Source organism: Chaetura pelagica, unplaced genomic scaffold (genome assembly GCF_000747805.2).
Source record: "Chaetura pelagica isolate M959 unplaced genomic scaffold, ChaPel_1.0 scaffold99, whole genome shotgun sequence".
Classification (NCBI taxonomy): Eukaryota; Metazoa; Chordata; class Aves; order Apodiformes; family Apodidae; genus Chaetura; species Chaetura pelagica.
This window is the reverse complement of record NW_009954539.1, coordinates 314,367-335,094: the sequence shown is the minus strand read 5'-3', so window position 1 is coordinate 335,094 and position 20,728 is coordinate 314,367. Positions and strand designations below refer to the sequence as shown.

The following is a 20,728-nucleotide window of genomic DNA, read 5'->3' as shown; positions in this document are numbered from 1 at the left end:
AAAAAACAACAGTATGAAAGAAAATCAGAACTGAGAATCAGTAACAGAGTAAAACTGCTCTGAATTTTGGGGGGTTTAATACTGGGAAGAATAGTAGGGTAAATAAGTTAATGTTTGTAGCAGAAAGATGCCCATAGGTATTTGCTTGCAGTCATTTAATAACAAGAAGATTGGTTGTAGAGGAATCCCATGGAAAGAAACATAATGAACTTAGTTATTAATGAATGCTAGGTCAGTAACTTACAAAGAAATTAAAAACTAGGCAGAGAAAAGAAAAATTAAAAAAAAAAATCAAAACTGCAAAACGTCCTTTTATTCTATTTTCTTACAACTAAGCTTTTGCAGAAATAGAATGCACCAGTCTGAAAGCAAACGAGCAAACAAAACCAAAACCCCAAATCCCTATATTGAAAAACTGGACACCTTCTAAAGAAGAACCACAGGATGGGTTAGACCAGAAAACATGCTTCACAGGGAAACACAAAAAGTTTATTCAGGTCATCAGATGGGGGATTAAGAGGACCACAGGCTCTAAGCAGAGTTATGGGAAGATATCAGATAATAAAGGGTGGGTTGGGATTTTAAAATCAGATTAAGTAATACTGAATTACAATAGCTGGAAAGTGAAGCAAGACAAACTCAAACACAAAAAGTGCACATTTTTAACAAGGATTTAAGAATTCCCGTGAAAACCATTAACCCTTTGAAGGTAACAGATTCTCTACCAACTGCAATCATTACAAATAGCTCAGATCCACTGAAAGATTTTTTGACTGCATGATCTACTGGAAGATATCCCTGCTAAAGGCAAGGCTGCTGGACTTGCATGACTTTTAAGGTCCCTTCCAACCCTAACCATTCTGTGATTCTATGATTATAGTGGCAGGCATATGTTAGATGATTAGGAGGAGATCAGCTATTGGTGCAGGTAGCACTGAAGTAGTAAGGAGAGCTCACATCAATTGTCTTTCTGACTTTATCACCAAAACAAAAGCTAAGGGACATGCACATACAAGAGCTTTTTACTGTAACTGTGGCCTATTTACAGCCTTAAAAGATGGAGTCAGTGTAGAGGTGATTTACTCATAAGGATGCTGAGCATTACAAAGGACAGTCAGGACAAATGTACCTGTGCTCCACCCTGGCTGCTCCAAGCTTTGAAGTTGTTGAACTGAACAACTCTCTTTGGGCTGTCTGGCAAATATTCTGGGTACACCAGCAGCCCATACCTGTTCAGAAAAGAAAGCAAAGGAGACAGTTTCTTTAAAGTGCATATATTAATGAGCAGATATTCTTATTCATCATTTAGATGTGTAAAATCTTAAATCTTTAACAGTTCTCTGCATGAGACTTTATTACTTCTTCCAAAATATAAAACTGTTGGATAGCTATGTTTGTTTTAGGCATCTCATGATGCTGGAAAGCATAATTATTTTTTTTAAAGTGTTTTTGGGATTAGCCACACTAGGTCTACCAAGCAGTGTAAAGCACCACTGACATGTGTTTGGTGCAAAACAACACTACCATGCTCATTTCAACCAGCTTCAGATGAGCCCAACATGAATCTGGATGGATAAGGCTTTTCTACCTCTTGGATACAGCCAACTTGGAGTACACTCCAAATGTACATTTTCCTGAATGCAGACCTTGGTTTCAACTTCTCAGAGATTTTAAAACCAGATTAAAATCCAGATTTCTTCAAAATTACCTTAAATCCTGTGTTCACTTCTGGGCCCCTCATTACAAGAAGGACATTGAGTTGCTGGAGCATGTGCAGAGAAGAGCAATGAAGCTGGCAAAGGGTCTGGAGCACAAGTTTTACGAGGAGTGGCTGAGAGAACTGGGGGTGTTAAGAAAAGAGAGGGCTGAGGGGAGACCTTCTCACTCTCTACAATTGCCTGAAAGGAGGCTGGAATGGGGTGAAGGTTTGTCTCTTCTCCCATGTAAGTGTGATAGGATGAGAGGAAATGGCCTAAGGTTGCACCAGGGGAGGTTTAGATCGGAACAATTTCTTTACTGAAAGAGTGGTCAGGCATTGGAACAGTCTGCCCAGAGAAGTGGTGGAGTCACCATCCCTCAAGGTGTTAAAAAAATATATGGACCTAGCACTTCAGGACATGGTCTAGTTGGCATGGTGGTGTTGGCTTGATGGCTGGACTTGATGATCTCAATGGTCTTATCCAACCTTCTATGATTCTAAAATTCAGATTACTCCATCCACTGACTTTTAGCACAATTATATTGTTTACTATCAGTTTTGGTTTAGGGAAGTCCAGGCAACAGCTCTTGTGATTAGCCATTCCTGGATGCTACAGGAACAACTGTGATATGTAAAGTCTGAGACACACACAGCTCCTTTTATCACATTGGAAGACAAAGTGCTTAATCTACATTTCAATCTACTTAATCAGAGGCCAAATTCTAACAGTTGACTGTTTATTCTGCTATGATATAAAGCATCTGGATGTAAGAAATGCCACTACAGGTTTTGTAAGCCAGTGTCAAGTCTCTAATGGTGGCCTGCAAGAGATGTTAAATAAGGAGTGTAAGAAAGAAATTGTGTATCAGTCTCCTGCATGCCACCCTCTCCTGCTCAAAATGTCTGGTACACTTAAAAATGAGCTCTCAATTCAACACACTAGTGCATGCTTCAGTGCTTTGTTGTTAAATGGTTGATGAGGAAATGTGCGAAATGTGGCACCTTAAACTACATCAGGATCATTTCAACGAGGTGGTAAATTGGAGAAGCTTGTTAACAGGAGAGGGAAATGTTGTGAGGTAATAAATTGAGCTCATGAATGAAGAAGAAAGGAGCGTGTTGTAACTACTAAGGAAAATCACTTTAAACAAAAGTCCCCAAGTACCTTGTGCAGGAATGAGCTACGTTCTCACTGAAGGACAGCAGAGGTATTTTGGATGGTCCCTCAGGGGAGAGATGAAAGAAATAGCCATACCCTGCAGCACACACTGTGTTACCCTGCAGAGAAACATACATGACTGTGAAAAAAAGATTACCACAGATTTCTGGAAATTAAAATAAACTTAAGAGAAACCCAAATGAAAAACCCAGCTGAAGTGCATTCAAAATCTGGTTTAGCTTGTGGAAGCTCATACCTTGTTTCTATGCCCTCAATCTCACCCTGTTTTCACTCCAGCCTTGGGACAGTCTTGAAAAGAAAACTATTCTCAAGCCAGGCAACAAGGGTTAGGCAGGTAATAGAAACAAATGACAGAAAAACTGTATTGCCATAGCTCTTCAAGAAGCAGGTAAGAAAAAAGTGTGTGGAAAACTCCTTACTCCCATAAAATCCTTTGTAATTAGGGAGGCAGTGTCATGATGAAAGGTATACCACAAGCTACTCAATTCATTGATTTACTTCTCAATCTGTATCTTTCTCATATCTCCCAAAGCAAATACAGCAAAAGGAATCAACATTAGCACTGAACTGTGAGACGTAAAGGCCAAGAGAAAGAAGAGCTCTGCATCTTCAGGATGTGTCAGTGGCTGAGCAACTAAACTTACCAAGACCTGTGGTAAACTAATTGGTTTAGATTCTTTTTAATTGAGTAAGGACAAACCAGAGGAAGATGTGCTGTTATTGTCACTTAATATATCCTACTAAAAAAATTATGGATCTGTATTATTTGTATCATTTCAAGAGGTGAAATATAAGTGAACATAAGGGCTGTCTGGCCTTAAAATTACAGTTTGGTACTTAATGAGTCTGTGGCAAGTGGGTTATGGGGGCTTGGTACCCAGTGGCTTAGGAGCTTTTCTACTCTAGGGCAAAAACCTACTCTTGTTCCATTAACAGCAGGCAAACTTAGCTGGTTTTGGATGGTCTCCATACAGTGATGTTTTCGTGTGCACATCTGGGCATGATCCCTCTCTTTTAACTTAGTTGTGTAAAAATTTGATGCTGAAGTCCAGGGTGGTAAATGTAGGGTCTCTTTCTAGGAAAAAATAAGGCATACTCATGTCCAGAGGGCAATTCTTCTGGTCTAACCTTAGATAAGATTAATTGCTCTCTGGAGGTATCTGGTTCTCTCAGGGAACTCTAAGATGAGCTTTCTTGCAGCTATAAGAAGAGTTTGTTCTCTAAGACCAGGACTGACACCGACCACTCCCATTCATAGGTCACCGGACAGTGTTAAAACAGTAATGACTTTTTGGTCCCTGATGGACCAAATCAAAGCTGAGCCTGGTGACCTAGAGGTGAAAGCCTCCATATACCAATTACTTTCTTCTGACCCATTCAAGTATGTTCCCTGCAGTCGTGATCTCTGACATCTGTCAAGCAACAAAGAGACATCGATACCCAAAGCCCTGCTCTCTCTATCCCCTGGTAAAACTGCTGCTTTTTCTGAAAGTGCAGCCACAGACTTTTCTCCTTTAACAAAATACTTCTGCAGTCCAGTCACATTATTTCCAGGATCTTTTACTTGCAACTGCAATCGTGCGTTCTACAGATGATTCATAAGGAAAAAACCTGCATATTTATTCAGCCAGCTAGTGGCTGGAGGGCAGGGGTTTTAGGCAAGCAGGGAATTTTGTGTGGAAATCAATTCTTTGTGGAAGTCAGTATATTACGAATGTCCATGCAACCAAAATTCCAGAGAGAAATTACCTCCCCGAGCATGCCAGCTACCTGGAGGTATGCAGTAAAATAAAGTGGCTGACGTTTTAAGTGTCTCTTAACCCTACAACACTGCTAATGTAAATATTTCATGCATTTCTTTTAGATAACCAGTGCTCAAGCCATTGACCTTAAAGATGATATTAAAGCTCTGGAGAGTGTGCCCAGTGCTGCTTCCCCTCATTTCAGGAGCTGGTAGGATGCAAGGAGTACCCCCAGTGGACTTGCCTCAACCTGGACACACCTTGCAGAAGGTTTTGGAAAAGATCTCAGTAGGGATGAAATGCTGAGAAACGATTGATGCCAAACAGATGCAGCCTCACCTCTTTGGTAATGTGGAGAAAGGCTGGGCTGGATGATACTGGGAAACAAATTCATTTGTCAATAGCGTGACCATTGGTCACTCCTCTGACATGGAAACACTGGCTGATCTCCACCCCTTTCATTCATTTTAGCTATTTCCAACTCCTCAACACCATGGCAGGAAAGGAAAAGGAATTTCTTAAGCCCCATCCATCCATTGTTGTGCAGGAACACTGCATCCTAGCTCTGGGATTTAAGGGCACTGAATGATTATGAATGGAAAGTTACTTACTATATAAGGTCCAAGACCCACTGGGCCCATGAGAACCAAGAAAAAAAGATTAAAATATTACTACTTCTTTTTTTTTATTTTCCTTTCCCCTACACACAAAACCAACACAAGGGACACAAGGGACACAGGGCATGAATTTCTGTGACAAAACAACCAATGTCAAAGAAGGGCATCTTCAGTTCCTCATGCCGATAGCATTTAAAAGGCAAGAAATCACCCTGGCAAGGAAATTGTCTTATGACACCAAAAAGCAATAACCATGGCTTTCCATAATTATTTAAAAAAGACCCCAACAAACCACAACCAAATCCCTAGTCTTGTAATAATTTTGCACTTATACTGCATGAGTATAAAATGTTATCTAACAGCCTGATTCACAAATGCACTTAAGAGCTTAAGTCAAATGGAAACCAGTGGAAATTAGGTCTCAGAAGATCTTTGCAGGCTCAGGTTTGAGTGACTGCAGTGTCCCAATTTCAACACCTTTTAGGATATCACTGATTTTCAAGGAAATTTAAGCTCTTCAGTCACCGATGCAAATTTAGGCTCCCAAGTAAAAAGAGTAATTATGAAGATATTGCAAGACTTACTGTGGAAAGCTTAACCCATCATGCACAGAAGATGTAACACAGCATGGACCTAAGCCTGTCTGCCTATCTTACCTTTAATTCTTGTCTTAAAGATTGAAGCCTGGAGGTTTAAAACCAGTAATTGAAAGATGGCAATCTGAAAACAAACAAAAAACCCCAAACAAAACAACAAACAATTACAAAAACCAACTACCAGAATACATTAAAATCTAGAGGGGGAAATTTCCATTCCATGTCATAGGCTGGGAACCAGGCAGAGGGAAGTTGAGTTCTTCCCATTACACTCTTCAAACCTCCCTATTAAATTAAGATTATTAATGCCTAAAAAGCAATATCCAGTTCTTGAGCCATTTGATCAAGACAATGGTGCTGAAACTTTATAACATCGTCATGCAGGTGCTAGAGCACCATCCCTTCATTAAATGACTATTACTGTGCCAAGAAAAAGTGCACAGGACACAAGAGCTTTGCTTGGAAAAAACATGACTTTTTCTCTTTGTATTTATGTCCTTTCATATCTTCTGCTGAACACTGCCTGATACTGTAGAACAGTAATACAGCTAAATAATAATTTTAAGCTAGGCAATTTGTGTCTGTGTCCATGGCAGCGGGTTGGAACTAGATGAACTTTAAGATTCCTTCCGACCCAAATCATTCTATGATTCTGTAAACTTCTTAATATTTTCCCTTTGCTGCTGCAATGCCTCAAAAAGCCCATTTCAAGGGACTGCCAACAATGAGTTTTCTCAACAACCTTTCAAGGGCCATCTGCTATTCTGCATTCAGTAAGACACCTTTGGAGAGCAGACTTAACCCTGATGTTTGGGTACACAGCCACAGATGCAGCTTTGGGCATATCTACAAAGACAGGTGAACCAAGAGAACCAAACAAATGTGCTGCCAACCCACCACAATCAGTTCACACATACTCTTAGACATAATTGCAGCAAACATTTCTCAAAAGCTGAGCCACCGGTGATCAAGTAGAGAGCTCCAGAGTAAGTCAGTGCATGACAGTACAAAACTCTGTGCTTAGTGGGGCTGAAATTCATGTGATTCTGCCTAGTTGTTATATTTTTTAACCATATTTGGTGGTCGAAAAAATGATAAATACACCCTAGGGGGAACTGCAGAAAAGTCCTCTCCTTCTAAGTACTATTGTCTTTATACTGACATAGGAAATATGTTGGCCTCTTTTTCACCTTCAAATTTCAGTGCAATATTTTTCCTCTTGGAACATAAGGCCAGAAGGGCGATTAGGTCTTCACATACACTTAATAATCAGTTTGATTTCTGTGGATTAGCCACAGAATGGGTCAGGGTTATTTTGTTTTTTTAAAAAATGGAAATGTGTGCATTTGTCACAACTAAAACTGTGGTAAGAAAGGTCACTTTCAATGAAATTCCAGACTTTAAACAGTTGGGAAGGAAAAATGGTTTAAAATGGATAAAAACCATATTTTTTTTGCTTGAAACACATAAAAGTGACCCTTTATTCTGAAATGTAAGTGACTTGAATAAGACCAAAAGAAGTATGATCTAAACAAAGCATTAGAGAATTGTTAAATAAAAGATTTTTACTGAGCTTAACTATTTTATGAGGGTTGTTATTCTGTTATCTTTTTGAGAGTTCAATGTTTTATCACAATTTAGAATACAGAGCCTTGGTTTCTTTCAAAATCAATGTAATTTTCATAGAACAGGAATTGCATTCTTCTCAGCCTGGGATACAAATCTTAGGCTGCACAAAAGTTGTCATTTTAAAACCAGACAGGAGTACATCTAACATTGCTTAATTTAAGTTTGTTTATCATCAGTCCATTAAAATGGAAGGGTGACAGAGGTAGAAAAAAATGCTAGAGAAGTTGAGCCTAAAGTTTTCCCGAGTTTTATGAATCCATAAGTATTAGAAAATAGACCAACATTTTAGAGTATCCCAGCATAAAGGATCTCACTGCAATATTTTGTTCAAGTACAGTAAAATTTGCCCATGAATGTCATTAATTTTGTAATATGCACTTCTTTAACATCTCATCACATGAACAGTTTCTGACAGCTCAGCTAAGAAGCAAATGTTGTGTATATGATTTCCCAGATTAATGAAGCTTAGCACCTTACTGATAGCTTTGACTAGAAAAGAAATGTTACATTTTATACCTGAACTTCTTACCTCAATGTGGTTGGCAGGAGCCCTGATGTAGATCCCTGCTGGTGACAGTGTCTCAATGTTGGATAAACCATCTGTTCCAGAAAGGCCAATCACTATGTTGTTACTGACTCTGTTCCCCTCTTCCAGTCCCTCTCCTTTAAAGGAAAGCAAATAAACAAACAAAAACACCCCAAAACCTGACATTTATATGTAGTTGGAAACTCTCTATTATATAAACCACTGAACTTGCTGGGTTTTGCATGCTTTGCTGTCCTGGCCCACCTGGGAATTATGTTTCCTTACTAACTGTCCCTGGGTAAATTACTGTTGAAAAGCACTTAGAAACCTGTGTTTAGCACATGACAGAAGATGGGTATGAGATGGTCAAAGGCTACCATGACAGTGCAACACAGTGGTGCATAGTGTGGCAAGGGGAAGGTTGTGTGTTTCAGAAACATCAGGAGGCCCCAAGCAACATCTGATCAACATTGTAAATATGATAAAAAAAACAGTTTCTCCCACAAAGAGCTTACACTCTAATGAGATAAAAACAAAGAGGGAAAGGAATACTGTGATATATATTTTACAAAGAGGCAATAGAGACCATGTTTCTGCAATTCAGTACGCACAGGACCCTCTACCATGTGTTATATATGAACTGAACACCAGCCATACCCCAGGTTTGTGAAGAAAATGAATAAAGGGAATATTGTAAAGTACATTTACAGCTGGATAAAAAGAGATTCAGTGTGGGGAACTGGCTCACTTATGCACACATAGGCATGCTTCTGGCAGTACTAGAATTCAAAGTCCTATCTATCTCCTTTGTCTTCATCCACTGCCCTACTTACATGCAAGAAAATTTCTAAGTAGACTTTAAAACACTTGGTGAACTGTGCACAAAAGTGGTGGGGGATGCCCCCCGAAGCAATGAAGTGTGAGAAGTAAAAAATCAATCAAAAAATTGATCACAACACTCAGAGTCATGGGGTGCTCTAGATTTAGTAACATTGTTGAAGCAGAAAGAAAAAAAAATAATAAAAAAATCTGCTTAAACCACACCAAAAAATAAATGTGTTATCCAATGGCAAAAAGTGGACAGTTCCATACAAGTCAAGTCCAAATAAGGACACATCCTCCTGCTCTGCTTTTTTGAAAGCAAAGTATGAAGTGGATCATCTCTGGTCCATAGCAGGAGCAAATTAAATCTGTTTAGCTTTGCTTATCATACATAAATTATTATCCTCAATTGTACCTGCTGAAATTGTGTCCCAAATACAAATCCCAAATCATTACTACCACAAATGTGAGTTCATAGGAAGACCTAACTCCTCTGGTTTTGGGGTTAGCAGTGGTTTTTAACCTTCCTCTTTTGAACCTTTTTCAGTTTTTTCAGTTTTTGGAACAAGATCCATTTTGGAAATATTTAGTTTCCAGGCTATATTTACTATAATGTCACTGCCAGAGCATGAAAAGGATCCTAAAGCAGTTCTTTTGATAGCCATTTAGGTTTTTGAGGTGGCATAAAAGGTCTTGGTGTGTCAATTAATTTTAAGCCCAGAGCGAATTTTTATGACTGTCTTGCAAACCCCCTGAAAATGGGGGTTTTATATGAAATCTCTGAGGGAGTCCAATTCTTGAGCTGCATATAACCAGCTATAATAAATATTCTTTTGCAGGCAACAAAATGATATATAAATTCATCCATCAGACCCTCCAGAGCTACTGACAGTTAAGACATTAAAGACATCTTGTGGATAAGGTGTTTTCAGGATGAGATTTCAGAGGAAATGCTCAGCTCAGCCCAGAGTCCTTTAGCTCAGACACATGTCCTGGCACAAGTGACCAAAGGCACGCCAGCAGTATGAATATCTTGGTTCTGCATCCCCACAACCAGAAGGACTCTGTGCATCACCTTAGGCAAGTAATTGCGTCTTTCTGAGCCAGCTCTCTTTGTCTGCAAGATGTGTGCAATCATTGTCCTTGGACAGGTCTCCTCTGTTTTAATCTGTTACTTCTCATCATGTTTATACACAGGACCTAGCACAGGGATTTGCTGTGTGTGGGGAACTGAAAGATCAGGACTGAAGGATAATTTTTTCCCCTTCTGGTTATCTTAAGATTTGTACTCTTTTTAAATTTCATCTTTAGGTATTCAGGCAGCAGGAGATCTCAGCAGAAGACGCTGAGTCAGTCTCCTAATGGTTAGTTAGGAGAAATATTTTGTTGTTTAACATTTTTGTTGCTCCAAGATCCATTTTATTTAAGTGCAAAATCCTTTGTTTAACTTTTAACATATGCTTTCACTCCATTATCTTAGATGTCAAATGACTGAAGTTAAAGGTAAGTATGTTCTTAAATGCCTCACTGAGGTCTTAAATATTGCACAATAGTTCTCCTTCAAAGACAGATAAATCAATTCCCTAAAAAAACAAACCTCTTCCCTCTCGTAGACTGAAAAAAGGGATCCACATCAAGGGAAGACTGACCTGAAGATACAGAAAGTATAAAGTCAAATGGAAACAGCTGCTAGGAGTTGCACATGGAATCATGGGAGCTTTATTCCAGACTCATTCATACCAGAAAACATGGAAGATGTAATTAAAGTTCTCAAGGTGCAGTTAAAGATCTGCCATTCTTTCCTTCAAAAGCATTTTCATGCACAGAGTAATAAGCACATGTTGATGTTACATGTAGAATAGATATTTTCCTGCTTCACTTACCCAGTACAAGCCCATGGCCTGAAATGTTGTAGAAAACATTACTGTCCACACTAAGGTTTGAGATCCCACTCAGATGGAGGCCTTGGCTAAAGGAGTCCAGAACACAACAACCACGTATGTAAGAGTCTGGAAAGAAATGAGTGCTGTGAGCAAAAAATACACTCTCAGCTTGAAGGTTGGAAGGATTTTATTTTAGCTTCTCAACCTCTGATGCTGTGCAATTAGTCCTTTTGAAGATAGAGTAAGATCCCAAGAGTGAAGTATATTGTGAGCTCAGGCAGTTGAATGATTTAAGAGATTGAAGGAGAGGAAAAATATTTCAGAATGGCAGTGAGGACAGGGCTGGTATCTTGTATGCCTTTTCTAGCTGGGCATGGTGACCTGCACTGCACTGCAGGATCATGGCCAGAGCTGCCTTCTGCCACCAGGAAGCTTATATCTTCACTCAGTGAAGTGAACGTGGGATAAGGAAGATATACATGTGGGTTAGAGGGAGGGGAAGGTCCCATCCAGTACCCTTAAAATATTATTTGAGCCCACCTAACTTGCTCCTGTTATCACCAGTCTTCAGAGCCCTCATTGCCACTCCCACAGAGATTAATTTTGCACTTATCAATGACAAAGGCAAAATAATGTAATATGTTCCTTAACCCTCAGGTGACAAAATTAAATTTTGGCCTATGCACAGCCTTGAGCCACCTCTGGGCTCCCTCACAGTATATTAGTGCATTAATTTCCAGAGCCAGAAGTAACACACCAACTCAGAGTTGTGGCAGAAAAATGAAATATTATTTTGGGAAGAAGCTGTCCAGAAATGCAAAAGAACTAAAGCAGCTTTAGGGTCCCCATCAAGTTTCCCTTGGGCTTAGAGTAAAAGTGAGGGTTTTTTCACATTTACCAATCCAATCTGTCACCTGACCTGTGAGATGAGCAGGCTTTTAAGGACATCTGCCCTAGCTTTGGGCAGAAAAAGGGTGGACATCTGAAATCATTGAGACCCAGCTCCCGTCTCACCTGCCATCCTCGCGTTGCCAGCAACAGTGAGGGCGCTGCGGTGCTGCCCAAACACTCGGCCCAGCTGGCGGAACTGGACTCCATCCACCCGGAGCTGACTCCTCTCTCCCTGGAAGGCCTCCACAACCACAGTGCCCCCCAGGTCCCGAGACCCCAGCTGCCTCTCACTTTTCTTGTACAGACACCTGGAGCCACCTAGGATATCAGCAGGTGGGAGGAGACAGTGTTACTTCCCCAAGGTGACCATAGGATGTGCAGAGTGCCCCAAGCAGCAGGAGACCCACCACGTTGAATCTGTGAGACTCAATTTCCAGCAGTGATCTTAAACCTAGGCCCAAGGACAAAGAGCCATAGGCAAGAATATTTGAGACTTCCTTTAAATACTCCCAGGGTTCCCTCCTTAAGCTTCTTCACAGTTTTAGAGGGATGTGCATTAAAACCAGCAGAAAGCTCTGGTAGTTTTACACCTTGGAAGTTTCTTGTGTTCAATTTTAAATAGTTCTATGCATGGGGAAAAGTGGATTTGACATTGATCGAGTGAGGTTCTTGAAAAGGGGATTGGGCATGGATGTACTGAACTAAACTGAAATGGGAACATGTTGAAATTTCTTTAAGATGCTTGCTCTCCCCATTATTCCTGCAGATGGATGAGGAACTGTTACTACCCACAGTCTTAAGACAAGAAAAGCAAATTGTAGAGCTGGGGGAGGAATTGACATTCCTGAAAGGCATCCTTCCATGGGCCTGTACTGAGGGTATTTTGGTTCTAGGGGATTCAGGCTACAAACGTGCAACTTGGGCTTGTTCAATGAAGGTGCAGTGGGGATTTCAAATTCCAGCACTGCCTGCTTATGCTCAGTAATGCTCATTTTTCTTTTAAAGAAGGTAAATTAACCACAAAAAACACTGTCAACTCATCTTCTGGTGATTCCTCTGAGAAACCCTCCTGTCCTTTAACTCAAATAAAAACCTCAAACTGGTAACACATTTCAGAGACTCTATTTATGAGTTCCACAGAAAATGGACCATAAATCTATGAGTAATATAAGCAGTTGGCTGCTGGGTATCAAATGAAGTCTTGTGTCACAGTGTGAAAGCCCAAGGCATTTTATTTTTAAAGGAAACCTTACAACTGGTTTGCCAGATAACCTAACTCTCTTCAAATGTTAATCACTGTGTCTGATTGTGCTTCCTCATCAGCTGGTGCAAATTAAGAAGCCACCTGTCAAACTTCATGGTGTTTCATACAGGTAAAACTAAAGGATAACTGAGATACCCAGCTTAGTGCAGGTATTTGCTTCTATATTATATGCTACAAGAAACCATCACCTGTTTTTGTTTTTTTCTCTTGATCTCCCTAAACACTAAACATCTCAATATTTTACACTAAAGAGAACAAACAGCATTGGGCTGTTTTGTTTTTCCTTATTCTTAAAGTGACTAAATAGTAAACACAATTAAAAATTTAATATATTATGTAGACTGAAACATGTTTTCAGAAGATATTTTCTTCTCTACACCCTTAGGCTCAGGGAAAACTACAGGGTCTTTCCCAAGATGGTTTGAAACAACAATGTGAATATAAGACATTGGAGATATTACAATGAAATGCAGTTCATATCCCAAGACTTCACACTTCAATGTCAAACAATGTTTGGAAAGATAAACTCACTGGTATGTCTCAAAGTTATCCTATTAAGAAGGATTTCTAATACACAGCTGTACCACAATATGATTGAAATGGAGCAATTCACCTCCTCAGTACGTTTCTGTGAGAAAAGACCTTCTCACCTCTTGTCACACCTGCTTTTGCACACTGTCTGAGGTGAGAAATCCTCTCTGTCGTGACATTTCCTTGAACAACAACCCATCTGCTGATCAGTGCCACCACAGCACTCAAAGGCAGGTTTTGGCCATTCACCCATCTCTCTCCAACACTGTGGGAGTACCTAGGGAATGATACAAAAAAATGGAACAAAATCATCTGCACCTGCCAGGTGGCAAGAATTATGTTTAACTTATGCTCATGACTCCAGCTGCCCAAATTCAGAGCTGGGTTCAGTCCTATTCTTACCACAGACAGTGACATATCCAATGTGTCAGCACATATGGGCTAGATATAGTTTTCCTTAGCTAATGTTTGTTTACATCTTTTTGTCTCTCAAGTTCAGTTTTTTTTCCTGAGATTACATATGTTTACATCAAAATATTTCAGTCTTTGAGTTTCCTTCATCTTCCCAAAAACATATTTTGGTGAAAAACATCAGTACTTTCTTCCTCAGGCTCCAAACATTTCTGAAAATGATACCATTAACCTTTCTGGGCTTTGGAGTTAGGTTGCCTCCCAAATAGCTAACATGTTTCAACACTGGGGCTCCAGATGAGCATGAAAAGGAGTGCAGTTTGCTCAAGAACTTAACGTAGAGCAGACAAAGAGAGCATAAGTCTCACTGAAAAAAAACAAAACAACCAATAAATAAAACAGTTTGAATCAGAATTAACTTTGTATGTGTTGTTAATTGTCATAAGTAAATCAGTCAATAAGGAGGACTTATTTTCTTTTTTTTTTAAAGAAGACACTTGTTAACTGTGCAGAAAAATTCTTTATCGTCCCCATGCCACTGAACTGTAGTGGCCATCAGTGTTTTCTGCTTTGAAGGCTTTCTGAGTTCATGGTTATGATACAGAATTTAAACAGAGAAGCATTCAGGACTGAACAACCACTAGTTTTAGGTGGAGTGAGGATCAAAAATACCTCTGGTTACTTTATTGAAGGGATTTATAGAGTTATTATGTCCCATAGAAAACTGAAAATCCTCATCTGGACCAGATTTTCCCCTGGTTTAGCTCCCTGCTATAGAAATCCCCTTGGCTCTTGAAAGGATACCTGAGTGGTGATCTGAGGTACAGCTCCGTGTTGGTCACAGACTCAATGACAGCCATTTCCTCTTGCTGTTGTGCATCTCCAAGGCCTGTCCTTCCCACCATGATTTCATCACCAGGTTGCCAGTCAACAGGTTCCTGAAGCACTAACCTTCTGTCATTAGCATGAGCTGATGAATTCAAGTGCGTGAAAGCTACTTTGGGCATCCAGCCTGAAAAAAAAATAGTAGTAGTAGTAATAATAATAACATTAAAAAGCAAGCTAATCAATATTAAAAACCAGGAACGTGATGCTTAGAACATGCTGCCTCACTTGGTATTACTCCACAGTAATGCATCTCTTTTTGATGCTGTGTAGGAGGGACAGGATTAATGCTACAAAAGAGGATTTGTGCACATCTGCTTGAAGTTCTTTCCAAAAAACGTCTTCATTTTTATCTTTTTTTGGTATCTTTTTGTTTTGTTTTGTTTTTTATTGTTTTGTTGGTCCCAAAAAGCTAAAAAAACATGCTGGAAAGAAGTCTGCTGAACTTGCAGTGAAAGCTGAGGTTTAGTTTCATTCATCCAAACTGACTTCCCTATGTGAGAAACACCCTCTTCTTAAGCACTGTTTATAACCAGAAGAGGAAAACACTCTCTGCAAGGACTTTTGTCCTCTCTGAGTGCAAAAAGCATTTTGAATTATCAGATTCCCCAGTCAAGTGTCCAAACAAACATGCAGTAAACCTAGGCCCACAAGTAACTTGCTTTCACAAAAACATCTGCTTCTATTACTAATCTTTCAGTAACATAAGGAAAGAGAAACATCATCAGTTTCAAAACCTTTCAAGAGAGACAACAGATTTCTCAGCTAGAAACACAAGGTCATCTCAAAACTGTCTCCAGTAGAGGAGCCAAAACGAGGGGTTATTTTCTAAAACCTTGGATTAAGTTGCTTAAACTTTTCTTATTAAAATAATTTGCTTCAGCCATTTTCATCCAAAAGCAGAAATAACACCAGGTGCTATTTGAAATTTTGTAACTTTGGTGATTTTTCCCAGAAAACTTGAATCTCAAAGAACACTGTTGAAACGTATTATTGGTGAGGCCTTAGTCTGACCAGACCTGAGCATATATTTTCAACTTGAAGGTTCAGTTGATGTGAAGGTCACATAGCATCCCTGGGGATGGGTTACAGGTTTGACAAGCTGTGTGAATCCACAGGTCAGCACAATGGTAGGGATGAAGAAGACCCTCCCTGCATCTGCAACCTCAGGCCACCACTGGAAGACAAAAGCAAGGCTGCAACTGCAGTTTCCCAAATTCCTTTCTCTTTAGTGGACATGCTACTGAGTCTCTGTACAACAAGCCTCAGCAATGAAATATCTTGCCATTTCACCCGCCCTTCTTCACTTCATGAACTTTGCTTTAACTCTTGGTAATTCTTTTTCCCTAGCAGGCTTTGGAACAGATTGGTCCAGTGAGATCCAGCAATCTGAACACCATCAAGGGAGAGCATGTGCTTCACACACTCACCTTGAGTATATTTTCCTTCCCTCCTTTGCAATAGATCATAATTTACCTTTAGCTCACAGCAAGTTACTGTCCTCCCTGGTTGTGCGATACAAAAGTAGTAACACCAGAAATCACTGAGGGTGGAGGTTGTGCCCAATAAATCTTTTTCAAATTATCTTAAGCAAGCTTCTCTCTCTCTTTTTTCTGTTTCAGTTTCTGTTGCTCATATTCCAGTGTCCCAATTCTTTCAATGATGGACCTGTAAATGAGGAGTAGCACCTCCAAGCCAAAGAATTCACAGCAGAATGAAAGAAGGAGGAATCAAGTCTTTATACTCTGCCATCTTGAAGGGTATTTGAGCACCTGCTCTGTATGTCAATGAGCTGAAGGGCATCTAAACCTTGGTGAGATACTTCTGGCCAGTTATCTTTTCTTTTTTTCTTCAATAAGAATTGAAATTTCTCACCCTACAGCTAAGCAAATATCCCAACCATCCTTCACTTCATATCATGGAACTGTTTTGGAGTGAATCAAATGGATTTACTTCAGATGAAAATAAGGCAGAAGCTGTAAGCTAGTAAGACATAATATACTTTATATACTACTAGTGGAAGCAGACTAGAATGACTCTTTAGGAGTCCCAAAAACACATAGAATGTGGACCCTCCATCCTCAACACCTGAATGATTCACTCTGCAGATCTGCTGCTATTGGGCCACACTGTTTTCTACTGCAGACATACCCAAAGCCCAGCTTGCCCCATATCAAAGGTTTTCCCTATGAAACCTCACCCTCAATACAGCCTTAACCAGCTAAAAAAAAATAAATAAATCCTCTTGATATCAGCCTTTGTGCATTCTTCTACTAGCAGCAGTCTCATAATCTTTATTCATTTGCCTTCTTTCATTGAGTGATCCTCTTGAATTTTCAGGACTCACACAAAAGCAAACGACTGATGCAGCCATCTGCATGTCGAGCAGCCTACAATTTTTCTCCAGCTCTGGACATTTTGTTTAAAGTACTGATTTGTGTCTATGTGTTAATGGGTGTGTTTGTATGCATCTGTGGCCAGTCACACAACTGACCCCCGTTGAGTACATCTGTCACACACATACTACGGCAACACTGCTGGGCAACAACTCTCAACACCAAGAGTTGCAGACCTCTGTATACAAAATATGAAATAAGGGAAAAGTTTCAGGTTGTTTTCCACTTCCAAGCTCTGAAAAAAAAATTATTAAAACTTAAAAAAAGGAAAATCTCAAGGTTGGTTGTTTGTTTTTTTTTCTGAAAATGGAATATTCCAGGTATCCAGGATATATATATATATTATATATATGTATATCCAGGGGGCAGAAATGTCTATCAGATTCCTCTTCCCTTCCTTCCCATTTATATTCTTACATGGGACAACAACCTTAGATCTGATTCTCCTCTACTCTAAACAGCACGAGTGACACACAGGATTTGGTTAGTGATACTTTTCTGGTCACCAAGAAGGGACCATGACTAAAACTTCTTTGCCTTAATTGCAATATATTCCTAGCTCTGTGGTTTTTATGGGAGCCCATCATACAACCACACAGAAATGTACTACACTGTTCCTTGAGCAGTCATCACTTATTTCCCTTTCAAAAACAAATTTACAGCTGGTACACAGAAAAATTCAGGTGTTGTTTTTTTTAAATCAATGTAACATTGTGACGTATATCTCACATAGTTCTAACTATAAGAAAACAGGCAACCACCTTGTGCCCCAACAGGCTTAAATGAAGATGGCTTGAACAGGAGCCCAAACCCACCAAATCGTCTAGTCACTATCACTGGTGATGGCTGCGATTGCCTTGAAGAAACCTCAACTAGTGAAAGATGTTCCTGCTCATGGCAGAAAGGTTGGACTAGATGATCCTTGAAGGTCCCTTCCAACCCAAAGAATTCTGTGACTGTGATTCTGTGACTTAGTTTGGAGACAATGGGTGAGTTTCAGGTGCTTAAACATGTCATTTTGGATTATGATTGGCCTCTACCTGCTGTTCCAGAAAGGCATTGCTTTGATGTAGTTCCCATGTCCTATCTGCCAGACCCACCTAGACACCTTGGATACAATAGGATGTTTGAAGTGGTCTTTTAGATTAACACTCAGGTGAATTAATGGCCAAATATCTGGCAAGTAGCCAAATCAACTTTCTCCTGCTTCTTGAAGAAGTCTCCAGATGTCTGCTCATCTGCAGATGGACTGGATAGGGTACACCACTTTTCAGAGGCACTCCTACACCCAGTTATTAAATGGGGAGGTAAAATGTGCTGATAAACATCTCAGGAGGGAATGATCTCCAGCTGACATATGACCTTTGTTTCCCAGTGGTCTTCTCCAGCTTCTCTCTTTCAAAGAACCAATGGGCTCTCTAGAAATATCATGAATACCTAAAGGGAGGTCCCTTTCCTACCCAAACCATTCTACGATTCATTCTATAGAGCAAAGTCTGTCTCTCTGCAATCTCACTGAAGAACAACCCTTTGGAGGCCCAGAGCCCTCTTTCTTGTTTCCCCTTGAAAAGAAACTCTATTTCAGAGAAAAGATACAGGGTTCATAAAACAACCTTAAGTGATTGGGACTGAACTCTGCAACAGGTAAATAAATGACTTGTTTGAGAGTAGGAGGTTTGTAAGACCAACAGCTGCAGTATATTTAAATTATTTCTTCCCCCAAAAAGTACTGCAAGCAGAAACACTCAAAAGTACTGAAAAATAGATGAATCTGTATAACTCTTCAATTATTGAACTCATTTTTAATAATTAACTGAGCTCAGATTGGAAGAAAAACACATCTTGAGATCTAAAGCAGAAGTGCCTTCTTGTTAAAGGGACAGGACAAAGCCATTAGACTCGAAATACTGTTGCAGTCAAAGTAAGAATTGAACCTTTTACTAGATGACTTGACAAAAACACCTTTAAATGCTGAGCAGAGAAGAATTGTGTTGTCAAATGGCTACCAAGGAATGCAAGGGACTTGAAAACAAATGCCAAAATGAATTAATGACAAATCGTAGCATAAAGAGCACGTTGGCACCAGGTTCCTGATTTATTCTTCCTGTTGGAAGCATGCTATGGAGATGCAGTCTTATATAGACCTGACATAATTATGAAGAACAAGGCAATCCTGATGTGTACAGTGCCACTCTCTCTTCTATGTCTAGTAGAGAAGAAGAAAAACAGTATAAATCTCACTTCTTATAACCCCTACTACAAAACGTTTTGTAAATCTGTGTAGGATGCTACATGAATTCACTAACTGGTTTCACCTAGTCCTAAGAGGTTGCCTAAGAGGCAAGGGCAGAGAAAACTGAGTGATCAAGCAGTTCTCCAGTTCATTTGTGAAGGTTTGTAGCTTGAGCAGGCAAACTTAGGTAATGGGATTTTTTCAGCCTGCTTTGCACAAGTTCTCAATTGGTCCTGTGGTGCTTTTGTTTTTTACAGCATTTTTGGAGTTGCTCACCATAATCTTTCAACTTTGTTTCCAGAACATGCTGCTTCAAGATGCAACAGTGCATCCCTGGAGTGTGTGAAGCACAGTCACTCTTCTGTGCCTGATTATCCTCTTGCAATCTGCATCCACAGACAAAATGTTCACACTCTTACTCCAGTGGCACTCAATCTCATTGCCTAATGATTTCCCTAACCACCAGATTGCTCTGAAAGGAACTCTTGCCTTTCATACATTTCTATTTAGTTAGATGAGTTCCACCTTAATGCTACAACATGCTCCAAATCTGAGATTTCTGGTGACTAGATTACATGTTGCTTAGGTCAAAAACAGATGTCCCTGCCCTGAAAACAAGAGTTTTTAGAGTACGTGGTGTCACCTAGCTTTAAATACCCAGGGAACATCCTAGCCAAGCCTGACAGCAACCGGTGTGAGACACATCCAGAGTCAGGCAGAGCTGGAGAGTCTGGATTTTGTACAGAAGCGTTGGTAGAAACTAGGCTCCTTAAATGGGTTTTAGAAGGACCGGTTCCAGCCCTAAGCCTGGGACTGGACTCTTGGTCTTCCTCCCAAAAGTTATTAAAATCTTTTAAACAATCTTCCTTTTCTGGGTTAGGACAGCAGACTTGGAACCCTTCACCTCAGACTACACAGGGCCAGGATCCTGCTGCATCTCATCTTCACTCCTATTTGCCACAAATTAATAAACTCCAGTTAGGAACACACAGTTTGTTTGTAGTGATGACAAACTATAAAGCTCTTTTACACTTTTTGACAGATTGTTGGTGTTTAAAAGTTGAGGTAATGAGATCCCTTTGTACCACAAAAGGAATTTACAAGAACTGCAGGGCTCAGACACACAATCTATTTGCTGTGGCTATACAAGTTATCCTGAAGATAATCTGTCAATCTCTTGCAGCTAAATTGAAAATCTTTAGTGTAAATGAGAATAAGATCTTTCCGTTCCCATGAACAAAGTGAAAAGAAACAAGCAGTTTACATTCCCCCCCAAAAAAAGAGAAAAGACAAAATAAAAAAATGTAATTCAATGGATTATACCTATGAGTAAAAAAAAAGCCAGCAGCATAAAAGTGTCTGGTAATAGAACCCAAAATAATTTACTGCAGCATTTCTGGTGTCAGATTGCCTAAGGAATCCA

At 39.8% G+C, this 20,728-nt stretch overlaps 1 protein-coding gene across 1 annotated transcript in view; it reads right to left on the bottom strand.

The window, feature by feature from the left end:
* PKHD1 (polycystic kidney and hepatic disease 1 (autosomal recessive)) overlaps nucleotides 1-20,728 on the bottom strand; it is a 248,035-nt gene that overhangs the window by 119,592 nt on the left and 107,715 nt on the right. The window contains exons 37-43 of the mRNA XM_010004904.1: nucleotides 14,596-14,812; nucleotides 13,500-13,657; nucleotides 11,709-11,903; nucleotides 10,695-10,820; nucleotides 7,993-8,126; nucleotides 2,865-2,977; nucleotides 1,130-1,229 (exon numbers count right to left, since the gene is read on the bottom strand). Coding sequence (XP_010003206.1) covers nucleotides 1,130-1,229; nucleotides 2,865-2,977; nucleotides 7,993-8,126; nucleotides 10,695-10,820; nucleotides 11,709-11,903; nucleotides 13,500-13,657; nucleotides 14,596-14,812 — 1,043 coding nt within the window. The remainder of the gene's footprint in view (nucleotides 1-1,129; nucleotides 1,230-2,864; nucleotides 2,978-7,992; nucleotides 8,127-10,694; nucleotides 10,821-11,708; nucleotides 11,904-13,499; nucleotides 13,658-14,595; nucleotides 14,813-20,728) is intronic.